Source organism: Megalops cyprinoides, chromosome 3 (genome assembly GCF_013368585.1).
Source record: "Megalops cyprinoides isolate fMegCyp1 chromosome 3, fMegCyp1.pri, whole genome shotgun sequence".
Classification (NCBI taxonomy): Eukaryota; Metazoa; Chordata; class Actinopteri; order Elopiformes; family Megalopidae; genus Megalops; species Megalops cyprinoides.
Window position 1 is genome coordinate 8,876,889 of NC_050585.1, and position 20,019 is coordinate 8,896,907.

General features: G+C 49.3%; 2 protein-coding genes across 5 annotated transcripts in view; one reads left to right on the forward strand and one right to left on the reverse strand.

Moving 5' to 3' along the window:
* Nucleotides 1-20,019, forward strand: part of LOC118775757 (neurofibromin) — a 94,893-nt gene that overhangs the window by 34,480 nt on the left and 40,394 nt on the right. For 2 of the 4 annotated variants that reach the window (XM_036525830.1, XM_036525831.1), the window contains exons 27-34: nt 574-677; nt 1,017-1,152; nt 2,230-2,292; nt 4,325-4,483; nt 4,695-4,792; nt 6,213-6,359; nt 8,026-8,172; nt 8,763-8,873. In XM_036525830.1, coding sequence (XP_036381723.1) covers nt 574-677; nt 1,017-1,152; nt 2,230-2,292; nt 4,325-4,483; nt 4,695-4,792; nt 6,213-6,359; nt 8,026-8,172; nt 8,763-8,873 — 965 coding nt within the window. The remainder of the gene's footprint in view (nt 1-573; nt 678-1,016; nt 1,153-2,229; nt 2,293-4,324; nt 4,484-4,694; nt 4,793-6,212; nt 6,360-8,025; nt 8,173-8,762; nt 8,874-20,019) is intronic. The other 2 variants (XM_036525832.1, XM_036525833.1) reach the window with 1 other exon arrangement.
* Nucleotides 14,392-18,218, reverse strand: omgb (oligodendrocyte myelin glycoprotein b). The gene is made up of 2 exons (XM_036525834.1): nt 18,154-18,218; nt 14,392-15,756 (listed from the first exon to the last, which is right to left on the reverse strand). Exons 1-2 carry the CDS (start codon nt 18,165-18,167, stop codon nt 14,538-14,540), a joined length of 1,233 nt encoding a protein of 410 aa, XP_036381727.1. The 5' UTR covers nt 18,168-18,218; the 3' UTR covers nt 14,392-14,537.

The following is a 20,019-nucleotide window of genomic DNA, read 5'->3' on the forward strand; positions in this document are numbered from 1 at the left end:
AGATTAAGATTATTATTATTATTTCTGCCCCTTTTTTGTTTTTTGTTTAACATACTTCACCCAGTGTGACATTAAGCATCTGCTTTCATGCCCCATAGAGAAAGTGTGAGAGACTCTTTTTAATATCCTCCCATTAAAAGGGTCTTTTCATGGTTCAGTATTGGTGTTCAGGCAGGAAGTACCACACATTGTATGCAGCACTCTATTTTAGTTCATTTAGGTCAGGTGTTTGTAGATGAAGTGATTTTTCTGTGGGCCTTCTTTTTGTGTAGTATGTTGTTGTTTGCAAATGATTTATAATCCTTGGCAATCTTTTGTCCCACCAACATGAATGACAAATACGTCATTATTGTATCATCAATGGGTGTGGTGTGCTGGGGTGGGGTGCCAGTCTGTGCCTGGCCTTCGTTCACAGATGCTTGCAGCTGTATGTACTTGTGTGTTGGTTTTACCGGGGAGTTGCCGTGTAGAACAGACCTTTCCATTCCGCACAGTCTCCTGTGTGAGGTGTACATGTGGGGATGGTAGCAGGACGCGGTTCCATTGGCCTCTCCACTTCTCCTTGTGTTTCAGGTGTATGGCGCCAACTATCTGCAGAAGCTGCTGGAGCCCCTGCTCAGGGGGGTCATCACTGCTCCCGAGTGGCAGATGATCAGTTTCGAGGTGGACCCCACCAGGTAGACCCATTACCTGACCTTATATTATTGTCATTTATCCTGAGCGACTTATATTGGCAACAATTTTATCCATTCATACGGCTGGATATTTACTGAGGCAGTTGTGGTTTAAGTAACTCGCCCAAGGGTACAACAACAGTGCGCCAGCAGGGAATTGAACCAGCAGCCATTTGGTTACTAGCCCTGCTCCTTACCACTACCTCACACTGCTGGCCACACATCCACTTGCTGACTGCACTCTTCTGCGAAGGAGGTGTTTTTACAGGCAATGCGTGTGTCCTCCCCGCCCCCCCCCAATGACGCCTGTTTCTGTGGCCCTCCCATCCCCCCCCTTTGCAGGCTGGAGGCGACGGAGAGCCTGGAGGAGAACCAGCGCAACCTGTTACAGATCACCAACCGCTTCTTCCTGGCCATCATCAACTCATCCTGCGAGTTCCCCCCGCAGCTCCGTAGCGTGTGCCACTGTCTGTTCCAGGTACACCCCCCTGTCTCCCTCCCCGACCCCCACCCCACCCCCCACGCACCTCCCGCACCCCCCTTCTCCGCGCCCGCCCGCCCGCTCAAGCCACCGCGCACCCCCCCGCGGAATGCCCGCTCTGCACCCCCCACTCCCCGCCGCCCGCAGCCCCGACACGCTCGGACCACGCGCAGACGCGCCGCATGTGGGAACAGATCGCACGCACACACCGGGACCCTGCGGCAGCTCGGTCTGCGCTCTGGGGTTCCTCCCCTTTCTTTGTATAGCAGACTGGGGCTTTGGAGTAGCTGCTCTGGGGTGGGGGGGGGGGGGGTGGGCAGAAGCCCAGACGCCCTGTTCCCTGCAGTACTCCAAGCTTCCAGTATTGGCCTGCACTCCCGATGTCACACTTTCTCATGAGAGCTGACCTCTGTCCTATGGGTACCGCCTAGCCTTCACACACTGCACCACGTTTCCTGGCCCCCACCCATAGATGATCTGAGGTGACGCATGCAACTCTGTCACACAGGAAAAGTGACTGTCGCCATGTTACCCATGCCGTCATTAGCCAGCGCTCTCTGCAGCTCTGAATATTCCCTTCTGAGCCCAACAGCCACCCGTTTAAAAAAAACAATTTCAGACAAGTGCGCTCTCTCTCGCTGACTGAGGGCTTATTTTTTGATCCTGTGGAGTCGCGATGACTCGCTCGTCTGGAAACACAGCCACGCAGAAAGACAGCCACACGCTCTAGCAGACAACTTTAGCTTGAAAAACTGTGACCCATCAGCGGACAGACGTCAGACACCGATTCGAATCAGCCCAAGCGGTTGAATCAGGGAGTGCCATTAGTCGGGCGTTTCGACAAATCTGCCTCTGCTTACACCACGCCGGCAATGAGAGTCACGCAGGCGCACCCCCAGCTAGCACCATGTTGGGGGGGGCTGAGAACAGTGTGCCCCCCCCCCCCCCCCCCCCCCACACCCTTCCATTCTGTCTGTATGGCATATTGTGCTGCAGGTTTGTGTTCATGTTGTGTTTCCTCCCTCTGTGTGTAGCTGGTGCTGTGACATGTTTGTGCTCATCTCTGTCCTGTAGGCAACTTGCCACTCTCTACTGAATAAAGCCACAGTTAAAGAGAAAAAGGAAAGCAAAAAATCAGTAAGTCCGGAGCATTTTTCCTCAGCCACCTTTCTTTCGGAAGCAAAAAAAAAAAAAAAAAAAGCTCTTTTTGTTTATTTTATTTCCGTGCTGATTTTTTAATCCTTTTTTTTTTTTCCAAAATTAATGACCTAATTTATTTATTCAAAACTTGCTCACATTCCGGTCTGTATGATCTTCACTTGAAATCATTCTACTAATTCCGGCTGCCCGGTAGCTTTCCATTTCAATTAACCATCAACACAAAAGGAACCCGTGGCAGTTTGTAGCTGTCCTTCTCTGGACGGCTCTTTCACTTCACTGGTGCAGGGTGATGGGAGGAGTGTTGGGGGGGTGGTGTTTGTGGTGGTGTTTGTGGGAGCAGCTGGTTTTTAGGGCTTCTGTCAGGATAGGGGGTGATTATGGGGGTGTTAACAGTCATGGCTTTGCTGACCATGCAGTACACAGTAAACCCTAAATTACCAAAAAAGAACCAAAAAACCATATTCTGAAGGGGATCCTGTTGAAAGATGGTATTTTGCATCGTCTCTTCCCAAAGCACACTTTCAAAGCAGGGCACTCCTGTTTTTCTCCTGTGAGTGTAGGGGTTAGAGAGTTTTGCTGTGCCACTGTCTTGCAAAAGTGCGTGCTTTGAGTGGGCTTTGGGATGAGACTTTAAATGGCGGGAAAAAAAGCAAAAATGGCAGGACGGTCACACTGTTTGTATGTCCTTACAGTATTGATTCCCGTACAGAGCCAAGCACTCCTTTTTGGAGTGTCACACACAGTATGTACACAGTTATAATCTGAAAAACAACTATCTGCGCACAGAATTTAATCTCAAAAATCGCTCCAAACCTCCAATTCCCCAAACACTAAATTCCCTCTAGAGTCTGTTCAGAGGTGGAGCAGACACTTTCAAGGTTTTCAAGTTTTTTGTGGCCAGTCACCGGGATTGATTAGACGTGAGTGTATACCAAATACTTTAAAAGTGGGCAACAGCGATCCTGATTTTTCGGTTGAGTTCCCCTTGAACACCCTGCAGCTAGTCGGGGGGGAGTCCAGGTGCACAAAGCCTGTTCCGGCTGGTCGTAAAGCACTCAGGCTGAACAGGAGTGTTCCTCTTATGCATTGAGCCACCTGCTCGATCCAGAGCCCAGACAGGATCGATTGCTTTACCACAAATGCTAGGGCTGAGGTCAGTGGTTATGAGGGGGCCGCACGTAACTCTGCCTTCTTTCCTTAAGCAAGGCGTCGGTATGTCCTAATGTCTTCTCTCACCCTCCCTGAAGGCTGCGGCAGGAACTTCAAACCTCATGTTCTCTCTCCTTCCATCTGCTGCCTTCCTCTCGGCGTTTTCCGAGTGCTGCTCGTGTCTCTGCTCCTCACTTCCAGGGTGACGGTGAAGTCAGGCTTTGTTTCGGGGGAAACGGTGCTTTTCCTCACCGCGGGCGAGATTGGAAAATGTTCCTTCGTCCTTTTCATATGCGGTTTATGTCTGAGCGCTCCACCGTCTCCCTCTGGCCCAGTGTGGGTTGGGCCTGGTTTGGAGGGCGGTGGGCGAGGGTGGCCGATTCCTCTGGCGTGTGTGTTTGCCATGTACAGACGCACAGTCACACTCACATGCACACTCACACCAGACACATACAAACAACACACACTTGTAGCAGACACACATAACACCCAAGCGCGCGCGCACACACACACACACACACACACACACAGAAACACTGATGGTCAAAAGCTAACTCACACCATTCGCTCACACACACACACACACACACAGAAACACTGACGGTCAAAAGCTAACTCACACCATTCGCTCACACACACACACACACACGCACAGAAACACTGATGGTCAAAAGCTAACTCACACCATTCGCTTACACACACACACACACACACACACACACACACACACACAGAAACACTGACGGTCAAAAGCTAACTCACACCATTCGCTCTCACACACACACACACACACACACACACACACACACACACACACCCTTTTCCTCTGTGTGTCACACACCCTTGTCTCGCCCTGCAGGTGGTGAGCCAGCGCTTCCCCCAGAACAGCATTGGCGCGGTGGGCAGTGCCATGTTCCTGCGCTTCATCAACCCTGCCATTGTTTCGCCCTATGAGGCCGGGATCCTGGAGAAGAAGCCCCCACCCCGCATCGAGAGGGGCCTCAAGCTCATGTCCAAGGTAGGGGTCCAGCCAGTGCTCCTGGGGTCAAAGGTCATCTGACGTCAGATCTCTTTTCAACTGGCCTTAACATGCAGTTTCCTTGCCTGGCCAAACGACTGGTTCAAGCCTTTAATGATGACGCAGATACAGAATTCAGTGTTACAGCAGTAGTTTAAAATGTCTGCAGCATTGTTTTGTACCTTCAATCTGTCTCCTTATCTCGTTTCAGATCCTCCAGAGTATCGCGAACCATGTTTTATTCACTAAAGAGGAGCACATGAGGCCTTTCAACGATTTTGTGAAGAGCAATTTTGATGCAGCGAGACGGTATGTCAGTAGCAATTTGGCTTTCTTCCCAGCGTTGGTTACTTACTTGAAAGCCTCAACAGCAAAATTTTGGCTGGGTCTTTGGAAAAATCTTTAAAAAATTATTTGTCACTTGCAATTGTCACTAAAAATGTCTTTTAACCCTTAAAGCCTGACAGACGCAGCCTGCGTCCAAATTCACATCCCTTCTTCTCCGTTGAATTGCTCACAAAGTATTCATCGCTAACGATGCTAGTTGCTTGTCTATGGGACGAAGTGTTGGCGAGAAAAACAATTTTGAATTTACATCACATTTAATCATAGTTACAATCTGCATACAGCTCTGCATCCATCTCTACACCCATTGCTCTTGTTTGAATTAGCCTACTAATGAACTCGTCATTGCATATATATGGAACACATGTCACAAGAAAGAGCGGAACCGGAGCTTTGTAACAATGCTAGTCACATATTTGTACATACCAAAGTAATCACGTTATGAAGGCAGATCAAACTTCTGCAAAGTAATATCTTGACTAATTTCTTCACACATTTTCACACTCCTGCTTCTCAGTTGAATAAGTCACGAAGTCCCTATCGCTTCACAACGTACCATATATCAAAATAAACAGCAGAACCTACCCTATCTGATGATACTAGGGGCATACCTGCCACCACTCCCGTTTTTCCCGGGTTTCTCCTGTATTTCAAGGCCATCTCCTAGCGCCCTCCCGTTTTGTTGTTTCTCTGGGAAAACTCCTGTAATTTGCATGGCAAACTGTATTATGAATAATCGTCATACACAGATCCTTAAGTTTTGTATGTTAGTCTGACGTTACCCAAGTTGCCAGATTGTCTACAAAACACAATCTACTCACACAATCCACACACTACATACAATTATTTATTTACTTATTCATTTACTATCCGCAACAACCTGCTCCCCCGGCCGAAAAAATCTCCCGTATTTTGAAACCTAAATGTTGGCAGGTATGGGTACGGGGGACCCCCCGATTGCCACCGGGTATTTCGCACACTGACTGTTAATGCTGGCAGTTCTGAAGACTGGGACCAGAGCAGCACAGTTTTTAAGAGCTCTGAAGTCTGAAAGCAGTACGTATCAAGTACCAGTTAGTCTGTGAAGAGGCACAGGTGGGATAGTGAAGCGTACTGCTTTCCTTGGTTCCAGCGTGGGTGATTGTGATAAACTTACTAATTAATTAAGCAGTCGCAGTTACCTTATTCTTTGGCATGGACATGCTGGATAAGCATGAACATCTGCCATTGTCTTAGACAAATAAAACATCCAAACCAATTCTTTTAACATGGTCATTGCATGTTTCCCTGAGGGGCAGCTGGTTAGCAGTCTCCCTAGTTGCGCGTTTGCGAGGTGTTTGGGTTAGGACACGGAGGCCTTGATTGCACTCTCTTGCGCTTGCAGGTTTTTCCTGGACATCGCCTCTGACTGCCCCGCCAGCGACTCGGTCAACCACAGCCTGTCCTTCATCAGCGACGGCAACGTGCTCGCCCTGCACCGGCTCCTGTGGAACAACCAGGAGAAGATCGGCCAGTACCTGTCCAGCAACAGGTAAGCCGGGCCTCCTTCTCACCCTCTGCCTGTCTGTCATAGCCGCTGCAGTCTGACAGCAGGGGGGTGATCAAACGCTCTCCTATTCACTGTAATATTGACTGCTGTAGGGCAAGAAAACTGTCATAGTCTGTACATAACAGAGGCAGCGGTGTGGTATAGTGATGTTACCGTTCGTGACCAATCCGAGTCTTTTGAACGGCTCTTTGATACGAACGAAGGGATCAGAGTCGTACTTGAGAGCCGTTCATTTTATCATTGCGCCCAAATTTCACTGCGTGTCCTAAGTTCAGTCATTGTAGCATAGTGGCTATGGAGCAGGAATTGTAACTAAAGGGTCGCTAGTTCGATCCCCGCTGAGTGAGAGAGAGAGATTGTTTCATGGTGGTTACGTTGTAAAGCTGGCAGTACGAGTATCATTATTTTGCAGATAAACCTAGTAACTCCCACCCCATAAAAGAACGATGAGCTGTTCTTTTGAACGGCTCTCAGAAAGGAACGGAGCCATAAGATCCGGCTCCCTTCAAAGAGCCATTATTCCCATCACTAGTGTGGTGTGGTAAGGAGCAGAGCTCGTACCTGATGCTGGTTTGATTCCCCACAGGGGCAATGCTGTTGTACCCTTGGGCATCACAGTAGCTGTATAGCCACACCTGTATTTAGTCTGCCTTCAATCAGTAAGGTGTGGCTTGTTAGCCAGTAGGCTGGTTCTCCAAACAAGTCACACATGTGGACACATTTAACAAATGACCACACAATCAACATTTAGACTCTCGGGAGAGGTGGTGAAGGCTCTCCTTCACACACAGATCCCATCACATTGCAATATGTTGGTTTATTTCCTGGTCCAGAAAAGCCACAGGTTGTGCTTTTAAACAGGGCACACATTAACCTGGCATCCAAGCATTTATGAGCGCCCATCTACTGAATACAGTCATATTCACAGGCACGCCATGAGGTTCAAGGGATGCAATAACAGGGTGCACTGAGACCTTGCAGTTTCCGTGAAACTTCATCCTCCGGCCTTCCTCTCCTAAAAATGGCTCCTTTGTATCTCTGATTTTCATATGCAAAAGATTGGCCAAAAAGGAAGAGGAAATTTTGCATATTCCTCAGCTATTGAACACTACCTCTGCTGTGTGGAGCTGGCAGGAGGAAGTGGTGCTGAATGGCTGCGAACCCCCACCCAGTTGTTCCTGTATCTGTAGCACATCATTTGCTGTTACTGTACCCTTCCTCTTTTCAGATGATTTCAGAACTGATTTAGAATAAAATGTATTCTGTTGGAAGACCGTAGACTGTGAGGATATGATTTGTTTTGTGTTTTTTTTGTTTGTTTGTTTTTTTGTCAATGTACCTTTGGTTGATATTGATCTTTGCCTGTGTGGCCTTGATTTGCCTGTGTGGCCATATGCATAAAGTAGCAGGCATCATAACAGCAACTTATCTCTTGTCATGAGCTCTGACCTCTTAGTGCTTCCCCATTTCTCTGAAATCAACACCATTACAGTTACATGTGGGGACGTGTACATGTGTGGCTCTCGTTTACATAAATACTATAAATTTGCGTTTGCTCTCTGAGGGGTTTTTCACAAGTAAGGATGTGGAAAAGGCCACGGATGCTAAGCTAACAGCAGTGATAACAGCGGTCGCACGTCTTTCCCAGGGACCACAAGGCGGTGGGCCGCAGGCCTTTCGACAAGATGGCCACCCTCCTGGCCTACCTGGGGCCCCCGGAGCACAAACCTGTGGCAGACACACACTGGTCCAGCCTCAACCTCACCAGCTCCAAGTTCGAGGAGTTCATGACCAGGTAAAGAGCCCAGCTGCGCTAAATGCTGTCCAGGTAAACCTGCCTGTGATGTTAAAGGTGCAGCATGGAGGTAACAAAGTCCAGGTGACTATTAACGATGTGTGTTTCTTGAAGGCATCAAGGCCCACACGGTAGTGTCAGTGTATGACTCACTCCATCACAGAGCCTCAGTTCCACTGTCCATTAATGAAGCCCAATAAACACCATGATCAGCGCACCTGTAACATTAGGAGCTTGCTGACTTTGTTAGAAATCGAATGGCAGCCTGTAGGTGCTCACAGAAGCAAGTTTCATTGATTCTAAGCAGCGGACGTAATCACTGGATGTGCCAAGTTCATGTGTTGAGATGCAGCACTAATTGTACTGAATTTTCGCAGCTGTGTTTGGCCCTAAAATGACGCTGTGTGTTGTCAGCTTAAGAGCTGCTGAGAAACGTTGCGTTAACAGCCGGTACCCTCCGTTCTCAGAGGCGGGTGCCCTTCGGTAGGTGGCATAACGTACTTTGCCACGTTAACGCTTGGAATTAATATACACGTCCTTGAATCCGTGACTCTGTGACCCGTCCCCCTCACGATCCCCTCTTCTCGCAGGCACCAGGTACATGAGAAAGAGGAGTTCAAAGCCCTGAAGACTCTCAACATCTTCTACCAGGCAGGCACCTCCAAGAACGGGAACCCAGTCTTCTACTACATCACACGCAGGTAAGGGCGAGCAGCTAGCGACTGGCTAGCGACCAGCTTGCACTGTGCCACGGATCCAAATTACCAAGAACACCTGAGAAGGCACAGCATGTTGCTTTTGTTCTTGTGAAGAGGGCACGTTACATCACATAAAGCTTAAGTGCCCCTGGCTGTGGTTTGTTTTAACTGTCAGAGGTGGAAAACCCCGGCTTCAGAGAATAAAAGTCCTACCATGCATTTGTTCTAGCCATTTACTAAACAAGGTGATTTCACTAATTAGCTCCTCTACCTGGCGGAAGAGTTGTGCTAATTAAATTCAGCTGGTGTAGTGGCAGGACTTTTACTTTCTGAAGCCGGAGTTTTCCACCTCTGTTAACTGTATGTTGTCAAATAGGTCTGAGTCTATGAAATTATCATGAAAACAAATTCCTGCACGAATGTTATTTTTCTTCTCCACTGCATTGAGTTTGTATCGCAGCGAGCACTGTGAAACCCCACTCAGCCCACTACCTGCTGTGTCTCCAGCCTGATTAGGGAGTGTCCTCCAGTGTCCTTTTCAAAAATGGCCGGCATCATTTTGCGAAGGCAACCGCATCGGTAGCAGAAACAGCCTGGCAGTTGACTAGCAATATGTCTGGGGTCCCACTATTAAATTCGGTGGCTTTATTCCACAGCTAATTTAGGCTCCTGTAATGAAGATGCCTTCAGCCTGGTTACAGCTGCTGTAGGGCAGTAATGCTGGCTTTGGTGTGCAGCCAGCTTGCAGGCGGTTATTGCAGGCCCTCATTTAAATTTCATTCACTGATTGAAAGTACCACAGCTGTACTATTGAAATTTTATTCTCTGACTGAAAATACCACAGCTGTACTGTTGAAATTTCATTCTCTGGATGAATGTATCACAGCAGTACTGTTGAAATTTCATTCACTGACTGAAATACCACAGCTGTACTATTGAAATTTCATTCTCCGACTGAAAATACCACAGCTGTACTGTTGAAATTTCATTCACATACTGAAAATACCACAGATGTACTGTTGAAATTTCATTCACTGACTAAAAGTACCATAGCTGTACTGTTTCCCTTAAAGTACATAGATATGATATCGTCTTTCACACTTTTTCTCAGTCTGCTTGGGAATGTGTTGATCCTTGTTGTTTACCTGAATGTTATTGAGCTGCACTATTATTTTCAACAATGCTTCTGAGAACTGAGCTTAAATGTTTTATTTTGCTAGTGCTCCAGTTGCTCTTATGATGGAAATCCTGTATGGGTCTTTGATTTTGAGTCTTTGTAAACCCTGTTGGCCCTTAGATACTGTTCATGAGCTGATACTGATAGTGGTTCAGTGCATTGTAGTGGTTTGGGAATTGGCTCATCACCAGGAGTTGGCAGTTTCAAGTTCTAAGGGTGATATTGTTGTACTCTTAAGCAACGTGCTCTACTTGGTGCGATTGGCTTCAGTAGATATCTACCTGCATAAAAGGCTAGCGTGTTATGTACGCTGGATAAGCAAATAGGTATTGTAACCTGCATGGCATTGCTAAAAAGCGCTGTTATCTGCACTGTTCTCAAATTGCGTGACCGTGAGGAACATTTTTAATGCTGTAGAATACTCTCACGGGGAGTCAGCCAGACTGAAAGAGAATTCAGAATGAGGGGATATTCTCTTGGTGCGTTATGTATTGTGTTCTGTTCTCAGAGCTGTGTAGCAAATTTGCCTTCTTAAATTCCTACGATTCCTTGGTTGTTTTATGATCTAAGTATCACACCATGACAAAACATTGCAAAGGCAGGATATTTCCAATCAGATGTATTTATTGACCTTTGCAGATTCACAGCATATTCAGAACAAGATAGAAGATCACTGTTAGCAGTATAGTAGATTGAAACATGTAGTGTATGCTTTATCTCTTCTATATACCATTTAATGTAACATTTAGCCTTGTTTAGTGCAACTTGCTTCTTGGTCATAAATGCTCATCCTCACTCAGTTCTTTGTGATATAGTATGATATTTGCAATGACATCATTTAAAAAGAAAGTCATTTCAAGCATCTAACTACAGACAGGAGCTTTACAAAGACGTGCTAATGCATTTGTCTTTACCATGGACTATGTAGTTGGGTGAAGTGCCATGATCTCTTTGGTAACTCCCAGGAGTGCCGGTCTCTCTTCCATGATGTCGTTGCCACAGGAACAGCCCCCTCCAGCTCTGGGCTGCCACTTGCCAACATGAAGCGTTGTAAAGAATGGTCTGGGGATTTGAGCGACCACTGTTGCTATTTTCGGCGAATGTCACATCAGTTTACTTCAGTCTTGGTCCTCTTCCAGTTTGGCAGAAAAAAACGGCAAAATTTGTCAGCAGTCCTTGAAATGTTTGCCTCTAAAAAATTGTTCTGTAACGACTTGAGAGTTATGAATGTGTGCGCATAAGGGGAAAATGAGAGGGACACAAACTCAGAACCATCGTGTTTCTTCCCAGTATAGGGTTTTTGGCGGGGGTATCTTAGGGGATGTGTGGGGGGTGAGGAGAGGAGGCAGGGTCAGGACAGCCATGCTGTTGCTCTGTGGGAGTGTTGCCAACACGATGGTGGGAAAATGAAGGATGCTGGCAGCGGGGTGGCCCCGTCGGGAGGTGGGGAAGGAGGCCGTCGGTCGCCGGCGATCACAGGAGCCCCGCGTGTTGGAGTGCGGTAGAGGAGAGAGCAAGGCTGAGGGGCACGGAGGCCCATAGAGCTCCCCGGGCCACCACGGAGGTGGCAGTGTTATTGCTGGAGCTCGTCATGTTCTTTTGTGTGCTTTCAGCCACCAGGCATCTTGTCACTAAAAACACCAGCAGAAGGCCAATCACCATCTTGGTAGACATCTTGCCTGACCTGTCTAGAAAAAAGCCAAGAAACAAGTAAATGTGAATGTGTGTTTAAACACACACACAAGCGGTCAGAAAAGCCTGAAATCAGTCAGGGGTGCAAAGATTCAACCTTGTTTTTATTACTCATGCCCCCAGTCCTCCCAGAATGATCTTCAGTGACAATGAGCCCAGTCATTTGATGTACTGTCAGAAACATGAAGTCTTTCAAACAGAGTGACGTGGTGCCCAGCGGGGTTGCACAGACCCCACCACCTAGCAAGGACTGCTCTGTGTTCTTTACCAGAAAAATCCCAACAGAGTCACCACAGTGCTACAAAAGTGTTTCTGGTTCCAAAGAAAATTGCTGCGTAGACTTCCTTCCAGTAGATGTATAAAAGGAAAAACCATAAGCTGGTGCTACAGACTGGAGCTTTTCTGTCTCATTTGGCTGATTTTCAACAGAGCAGCAACAGAAAGGAGAACGTTTCACCCCCATTGAATTGACAAAGCCCTTCGGCCACACATTTCCTTTTGTGTTACTGCCCCGTCCTAAACGGGGCAGGTAACACCCATTATGTCGCCCATTATGTCAGAAGTGTCAGGAGTCACTCACCTGTTTGTGTGCACCGTCTGATAGGCTGTGTTGCTCAGCGCAGTGTGGGAATCGGTCTGCCCGACCAGGACTGTGTCCAGTGGCAGCAACATGTGGCTTTTATTATCACCAGGTCATGACGTCATAATGGGAGGCGTGGGCGGGGCCGGCTTCAATGGCTTATCAGATTGTTATCAGAGATGCTGTTTTTAATATGAGACCAGCGCGGTGGAGAAGATGGAAGTAGCTCTCTCTGATGCGTGTTGTCAATCTCCGTTGTGGTTACCTGAGTGGTGGTGGATGGGTCTCTCCTTCTGTTCAGTGGCTGTTTATTCAAAAATAGTATATGCATGTATCTCACTCCTCCCCACTGGTCAAACAGTGGTAGTGATTCTCAGTGGAACACTGGGCAGAGTTTTGCAGATTCAGATTCCAGGTAGGGCATTGCTGTTCCCATGGGAATGGTACCTAAGTTGAATTGGTTTAATCAATATTCAGATAAATACCCGAGCCACCCATGATGTCACGGGAGGAGCTGTGGGGGCCCTGCCCCATCCCTCTTCTGCTCTCCCTCCTGCTTGAATTGGCACTGTTTGCACGCAAGTGCCACTGCTTTTCTTTGATTTAGAGCACAGAACTACTGGAATCAAGAGTGTAAAGATGCATGAGGAAACAAAAAGACTTGAGCCTAAAGCTACTCTTTCAATTGAGCAGTTGTGCCACCTGGTGGTGGGGTCCGGTTATCGCACTTTCTACCAGTTCTGTCCAGGCAGGGGAGGAATCGTAAAGGAGATGGCCGTTTTCACTGTGCAGTCAGGCAGCAGGCTCTAGGGGTGCGTAATTCATGGCTTTTTAGTTCCGGCTGAACTCGGAGTGAACCTTACAGCCTCTTTGTGACTCGAGCTAGTTTGGCTTTTCTCGGTGTCTCCCGCAGAGTATGAAGTACAGCGCTCACTGCACCCATGATAAAATGTGTCAGTGATTCTAACCAGCAACTTCACCCTGGGCTGCGTTACAGCCCTGAGGCTTGCCATATAAATTAGCCAGTGAACTCAAAATAGTAATAAAAGCCACGTGTCTGGACTCAAGAATGTAGTAAAGAAAAGGCATGGTTTGATCAACCCATTCCACTTTGTGCCACTGCCATTTTGGCAATAATTATTCATATTCATTATTCATATGAATTCATTTTTAATATTCATTTTAGTACGTGAAGAGACCAAACTGCCCTTGTGTTCCCACTCCCCTAGCATTTGTAGCATCTTCCAGACCGGCACTCCTATGAAGAGCGTCATTTCCAGATTGCGCCCTGGTGGTTGAACACGTGAGGGCCAGCTCGCACCAGCAGAAAGCGGGTCATGCTGAAAGGAAGATCGCAGCAGCAGAGCTAACCGCCTCCTTCACGTCGAACGGATGTAGTTTTAATATGTGGGGGGGGGCTGCGACAGCACAAAGTATGAGGCGTGTTCCTCAGATTTCTGCACGGTAGAGCTTACTTGAGACAAAGCCATGTTTTTTTCTTTTTTTTTTACAGTTTATGACAGTGTTTCCTTCAGAGGCACGAGGGTAAATGCAGAACTGCAGTGAAAGGAGCTGCACAGGGATGGGCGTCGCTCCCTTTTAACTCTGCTCCCTAAATCATAACCCGCCCAAGAGAAGTCTAGAGTCGACATGCCGGCCGCGTGTTCTGTGCCTTTATTGATAGCAGGGTGTAATGGAAACATAGGCCATGTTCACTAGCTGTTCATGTAAATAGCCCTTTATTCTCAGAGCACCCTGTTCGCAGTTGCCACCAAGGTGTGAAGCAACACCATCCCTTATTATATAACGTACCAAAACCACACTCGCAGTCCAGATGGGTATTTTTAACATGTGAGCAATAAAATGCAGCATCTTCCTCCAGCGGACAAGCAAGATACAGGAGAAGAGCATTCAGTCAGCACCAGAGTTCAAGTGTACATTACTGCAGCTTGCTATTTATATAGATCATCATATGCACAGCGCAAGCCATATTTTATTTTACATTCTGTAGAAGTTGATTATGATTTTGGAAGCGATTAAAGAGAGGATACAGACATTATGCGTTAGGCGGTAACAGTCAGAAAGTGTTTTAAATAAAAAGAAAAAAAAACAAAAACTGAACCTCAGTGCTACAAGACGACTCCTTCAATGAATGGGGCGTTTGTTGTGAAAGATTTAGTAATTTGTATGTTTCCAGCGGGGTTTGGGGGGGGGGCTCTCAGAACACTTGTAAGAGGGCAGTCGTTAGCAAAAGGTTCAAAAGGGCCATGTCTGGAGCGCAGGCCCTGGGCCCCGGGTTTGTGCTTCGAGCGCCCTCCGATTTGCCCTTTTTGACGCTCCGGGAGCGGGGCGTTGTGCTCGTGGTGGTGCTGACGGTGGTGAAGCCGCCCTCGAACAGGAGGTGGCCCGCCGGTACAGAGGGGAAGGTGCCGTTGTCGTCAGGGACAGCGCCATCAAGGAAGGCGGAGTCGGAGTCGGGGTCGGGGTCAGAGTGGCCGCCGGGGAGGTTGGGCGGCACGGGCTCGGACAGGTACCCCGAGGTGACGGATCTCGCGGGCAGGCGGCCAACGTCCCGGGCATAGGTTCCCAGCGGGGCCTGGGTGTAGGAGGCGAAGTGCCACCCCCCGGTCGGGCCAGGGCGGGCCTCCCCGCACACGCGGCGGGTGTGGCAGGGGCAGCCCTGCACGCGGGCGGGCGTCTGGTGCATCCAGGCCAGCAGGCCGGTGATGTTCTCCTCGTCCTCGCAGGCCCAGGGGTTGTCGTCGAGGGTGACGAGCTGCAGGCCGTCGAGCCGCTCAAAGGCGCGCTCGCTCACCACGGCGAAGCGGTTCCCGTGCAGGTAGAAGCGGGCCAGCCGGTGCAGCCGGTCCAGTGAGCCCGGCAGGATCTGCACCAGGAAGTTGTGCGAGAGGTCCACCATCTCCAGGTTATGCGGCATGTTGGTGGGCACGGTCCAGAAGCGGTTATGGCTGAGGTTTAGGAAGCGCAGCGCCGGCAGCGTGTTGTTGATGAACACCACGCGCTCCAGCTCGTTGGCCGACAGGTCCAGCGCCCGCAGGTTCCACTGGTAGGCCGTGTGGTTCTTGTCCAGCAGCCGGAGCCTGTTGCCCGAGGCCAGCAGCTCCCAGAGGGCGCGGGGCAGGTCCGGGGGCAGCCGCGACAGCCGGTTGTGGGAGACGTCGAGCGTGCGCAGGTGGGCGAAGTGGCTGAGCAGGCCGTCCAGGTCCTGCAGGCGGTTGTGGGACAGGTTGAGGGTGCGGATGTTGTGCTGCAGGCTGTCGGGCAGCTGGCTCAGACTGCGCCCCGAGCAGTCCACCACTCTGTGGCTGCGGGTGCAGGTGCACATCGGCGGGCAGATGGCCAGCACGCGTGCCCAAAACAGCAGCAGCAGCAGCGCGCAGGGCAGCTGGCCCCAGGGGGACATTGTCACGGCTCTCCTGTGGGGCAGAGGAAGCACAGGAACGTGGACAATAGCTTAATTTCGGACACATGGCAGAATGCAGCCTTTTCATGGTCCTGATTCAGCATGCGGGTGCGGGTGCAGTCATCCTGTGTGAAGTTTTTGAGTGAACTCCTACAGTAAATGGAATTTGTGGTTGCTCACCTCCATTGTACGAGGCTTGTGTAGCTCCATTTAACAGCCAGTGTTTTCAGACACCTGTTTCAAATGCTGTGATGTGGTTTTGTTTCTAGGCCCTGGTGCTTATTACTTTATCACTGTTGTCTGCAAAACTGTTTGCCTTTGCTTTTTTGGTACTGTTAGCCTGCTGCTTGTATAGCTCTATGCCTCATAAGCGTGCTGAAAGGCGCATGTAAATACACAAGAAACATGTGAAGAGCTTTACATACATAGGCATATTTGAAAAGGTTTGCTACATACTGTATCTGTTTGGACACACAGATTTGTTAAGAAGAGCTTTGATTCATATCAAGGTGTATTTGAAAAGCTTTGTTACATATCAAGACATATGTGAAGAGCTCTTTGACATATCAAGGTGCATATTGAGGTGTATTTGAAGAGCTTTGTGACAGTTTCAAGGTGTATTTGAAAAGCTTTGTGACAATGTCAAGGTGTATTTGAAAAGCCTTGTGATATAGGCTGTATTTGGAAAGCTTTGTGACATATCAGGGTGTATTTGAAAAGCTTTGCTGCATATCAAGGTGGATTTGAAAAGCATTGTTGGGTATCAAGGCTTATTTGAAGAGAACTGTGACATACCAAGGCATATTTGAACAGGTTTGTTACGTATGAGGGCACATTAGAAGAGCTTTGGTACGTGTCAAGGCATGTGTGGAGAGCTTTGTTATCCTCAGTATTCAGCCCAGGGTCGACTCAGTACATGTAGAATGCTCGTGCCATAAGCGGGACGGTGGCCTCCGTTTCTGCCGTAGGCCTTTCACTTTTGTGAATCCAGGACGCTGACCAGCGTGGCAGATTCGCAGGGGACAGGTTTTACAAAGCGGCGGTATCTAAAACCGACGGAAAGGACGCGTGTCCGTTCACAGAGGCCACCGATCGGCCCGGGCCTGTGGATCTCTGCCTGGAAACAGCGTGGAGGGCTGTGCTGGCCAGTTTGGCCGCGGGCCCACGCCGTGCGCCGGGGGCTCCGCCGCCTCCCATTCGCACTTCATTAAACGCGCTTTGACACCGCTCCCTCCGCTCACCCCGTCGGTCTCGGGACATCCTGACTCCGGCCGCGCGAGTGTTTTCACGGGTGCCACGCGCTCGCGGGAGGCCCCCTTCTGGGGAGAGCGACGGCGCTTCCTGGGTGCTCGTCCAACGAACCCCTTCACGTGTTAATGGGCGACAGCGTGGCGTAGTGGTAGGGAGCAGAGCTCGTAACCGGAAGGTCGCTGGTTCCAGTCCCCCCTAGGGCACTGCTGTTGTACCCATGGGCCAGGTACTCAACCCACAGTTGTCTCAGTAGATGTCCAACTGTATGAATGGATAAAATTGTAATCTGTTTAAATCGCTCTGGAATGGAGTAAAGCGCTGGGGTTCTGGGATGAGGAGGCAGGGTCCTGTCTAGCATCGGAACCCGCGACACAGTCCTAAAGCCCAGTGTGTTAACCGCCAGCTTGCACGCTGTCCAGGTTAAGCTCTCTTTGGGTAGGACTGATTCGGGTTGGGGGACGTGGAGTGGGTGAGACGGATGAACACGGGACACGCTGTCCCGTCTCTGTCTGCGTGGAGCTCTGTGTTCACAGGCTTGACGTCCTGCCAGCAGAACTGTGCTGCAGCAGCGAGCGGTGCTGATCGCTTTTTAACGTGGTACCCCAGACTGCACCCCTTCATTCGGTGGAATAGATAGATGTGTGCATGCACTTTAACCGCTTCTCAATGACCAGGGACAATGTTCTTATAAGTGACTAAATACACACACAAACATGTGTATGTGTGTGTGTATGTGTGTATGAATGTGTGCGCCTGTGTGTCTCTGTGTGTCTTTGGATGTTGATGTTAGAGCAGCGCGACAGGAGCAGTGAATTAGATTGACGCATGTGTCAGTTAGTGCTCCGAGCTCGTCAGCGTATATCAGCAATCGAACGGCCCGTCGTTCCCTTCAGTCGCCGGAAAGGAGATCAGCTAAATGGGTTCCCGTGGAAAAGGGAGCAGTGGCTGGTCTCAGCACTGAGCCCGGGGCCTGCAGAGGGAAGCGTCTGTGCTGCAGTCTTACCCAGCTAATGTGGCAGAGATTCAAGCACACCGCTGTGTGAACGAGCCTGCGTTTCGGTGTCTGCGAGTGTGTGTGTGTGTGTGTGTGTGTGTGTGTGTGTGTGTACAGACATGCTCCCCCCGGCGTTTTCGCTGTGCAAAATAGTAAATCACTCACCTGGTCGTCTTCATGGCTCCGCAGTCATTTCCCTGCCTCCGTTTCTCCTTCTTTTTCTGTCTCCTTCTCTCCCTTCCTCTCGTCCCCCCCCCCCCCCCCCCTGCTCTGAGTCCCCTTCTCTCTCCCGAGCTGCAGAGTGGAGGGGAGCTTCTGGAGGTTCAGTTTACCTCTTTCTCGTCCCCCTCCCCTCCCCCCCTCCTCCTGGCCGTTTTTTACCCCTCCGTCCTCCGGGAGCGGGAGTGTTCCTCGTCCTCTCGCCCGTCCCGCTGCTCGGTGGGCTGTGGAGGATGGCTCTGGGTGTCGGGGGGGGGGGGGCTGCTGCGCACCTCTCCTCACCTCCCTCTCTGTGGCATGGCAGTGCGGAGTGTCCCGAATAGGAGGAGCGGCCGCTGCTGCCAGTGCTGCTTCTGCAGGCTCCCGAATCGCACTGCGAGGGGGAGAGCTGTCTGACAGCGGAGCGGGGAGGGAGGGAGGGAGGGAGAGGAGGAGAGATGCAGCACAGAGACGGCCCCTTCTGCTCAAAGGGGCGGGGGGGGGCGCTGCGAGAGGGGTGCTGCTGACTCCAATCTTTTCAGTCAGGATCCACTCAATTGATTAAACTGTCCATCTCATACTCACGCGCCCATATACACCTGCTGGCACACACTGGCATGCGCACACATGCACATAGTCACACATAAACACACTCACATGAATACACATACATTTCCTGTGCATACATACACACACGTGTATACACTCATACCCACATACACATACATATACACGGTTGCATACACTCATGCCTGTACACTCATGCCTGTACACACACACACACACACACACACACACACACACACACACACACACTCATATACAGTTACACACACAGATATGCAGAGTTATACACACATGCACATATTTATACACATATTCATACACATACACACTGATAATGCATATACATACACTTCCTGAATATATATCCATGCCAGCACACGTACACTTATGCTCACACTCAAACATTCGTTTACCTCAACTCTGTGCACACACACAGCTCCTCTAACACATTCACACTGGTGCTAAGTCTGGCTGATTAATTAAGACTAAAAGCCTAGCACCTGAGTGATAGGCTTCATAACTCCAGCAGCTACCTGTTAATTAACCCAGCGCTGAATCCTCTCTTCTTCAGCTGTAGTGCCTAATGGCTGCCCACACCGCTGACCATGATCATCACGCACTGAGGGACCCCCTGTACAGGGGGCATAGTATTTTATGACAATCCTCACATTGTGTGTCTCTACCAGAACTGCATGTTGCAGGTGGTTTTGGGGCGTATCTGTGGGGTGGTCTGTGATGACACTGATGTATTCCTACTCTGGTAGTGCTAAAATTGACTAGATATACATTGCACAGAAGAAGGTGATGGTACAGGAGGAACAGTGTTGCATGGCAACAGCGCGGATGGTGTAGAGAACACCATTGAGCACAACTGCAGTTACATAGTTTTAAGTGTACAATTGTACAGTTACATTTTTTTTTTTGTGGAAACCCAGCAAAGATCACCCACTGGTGTGGAAGGCATATTAGTGCTTCACAGGTCAGTCATTGTCTCCCAGCAGAGGTAAATGGAGGTGGCCTTCTATTCTGGTTTCTTGTACGTCATCCATTGTTGCTGACTTCATAACCAAATGGACTGACTACAGGAAGAGAAAGGTAATTATTAGCCTGTAGAATAGAAAGCTCTGGGCCTCTTATTTCTGTGGCACTTAAGTTTCCCATGAGGCTGTTCACCTCAGCCAACATGGCTTAATTACCTCACTATGAATGAAAGAGTGACACTGTGGATTGTTTTTCTTGGAATGTTATGTTGTACTGCAGGAGTAC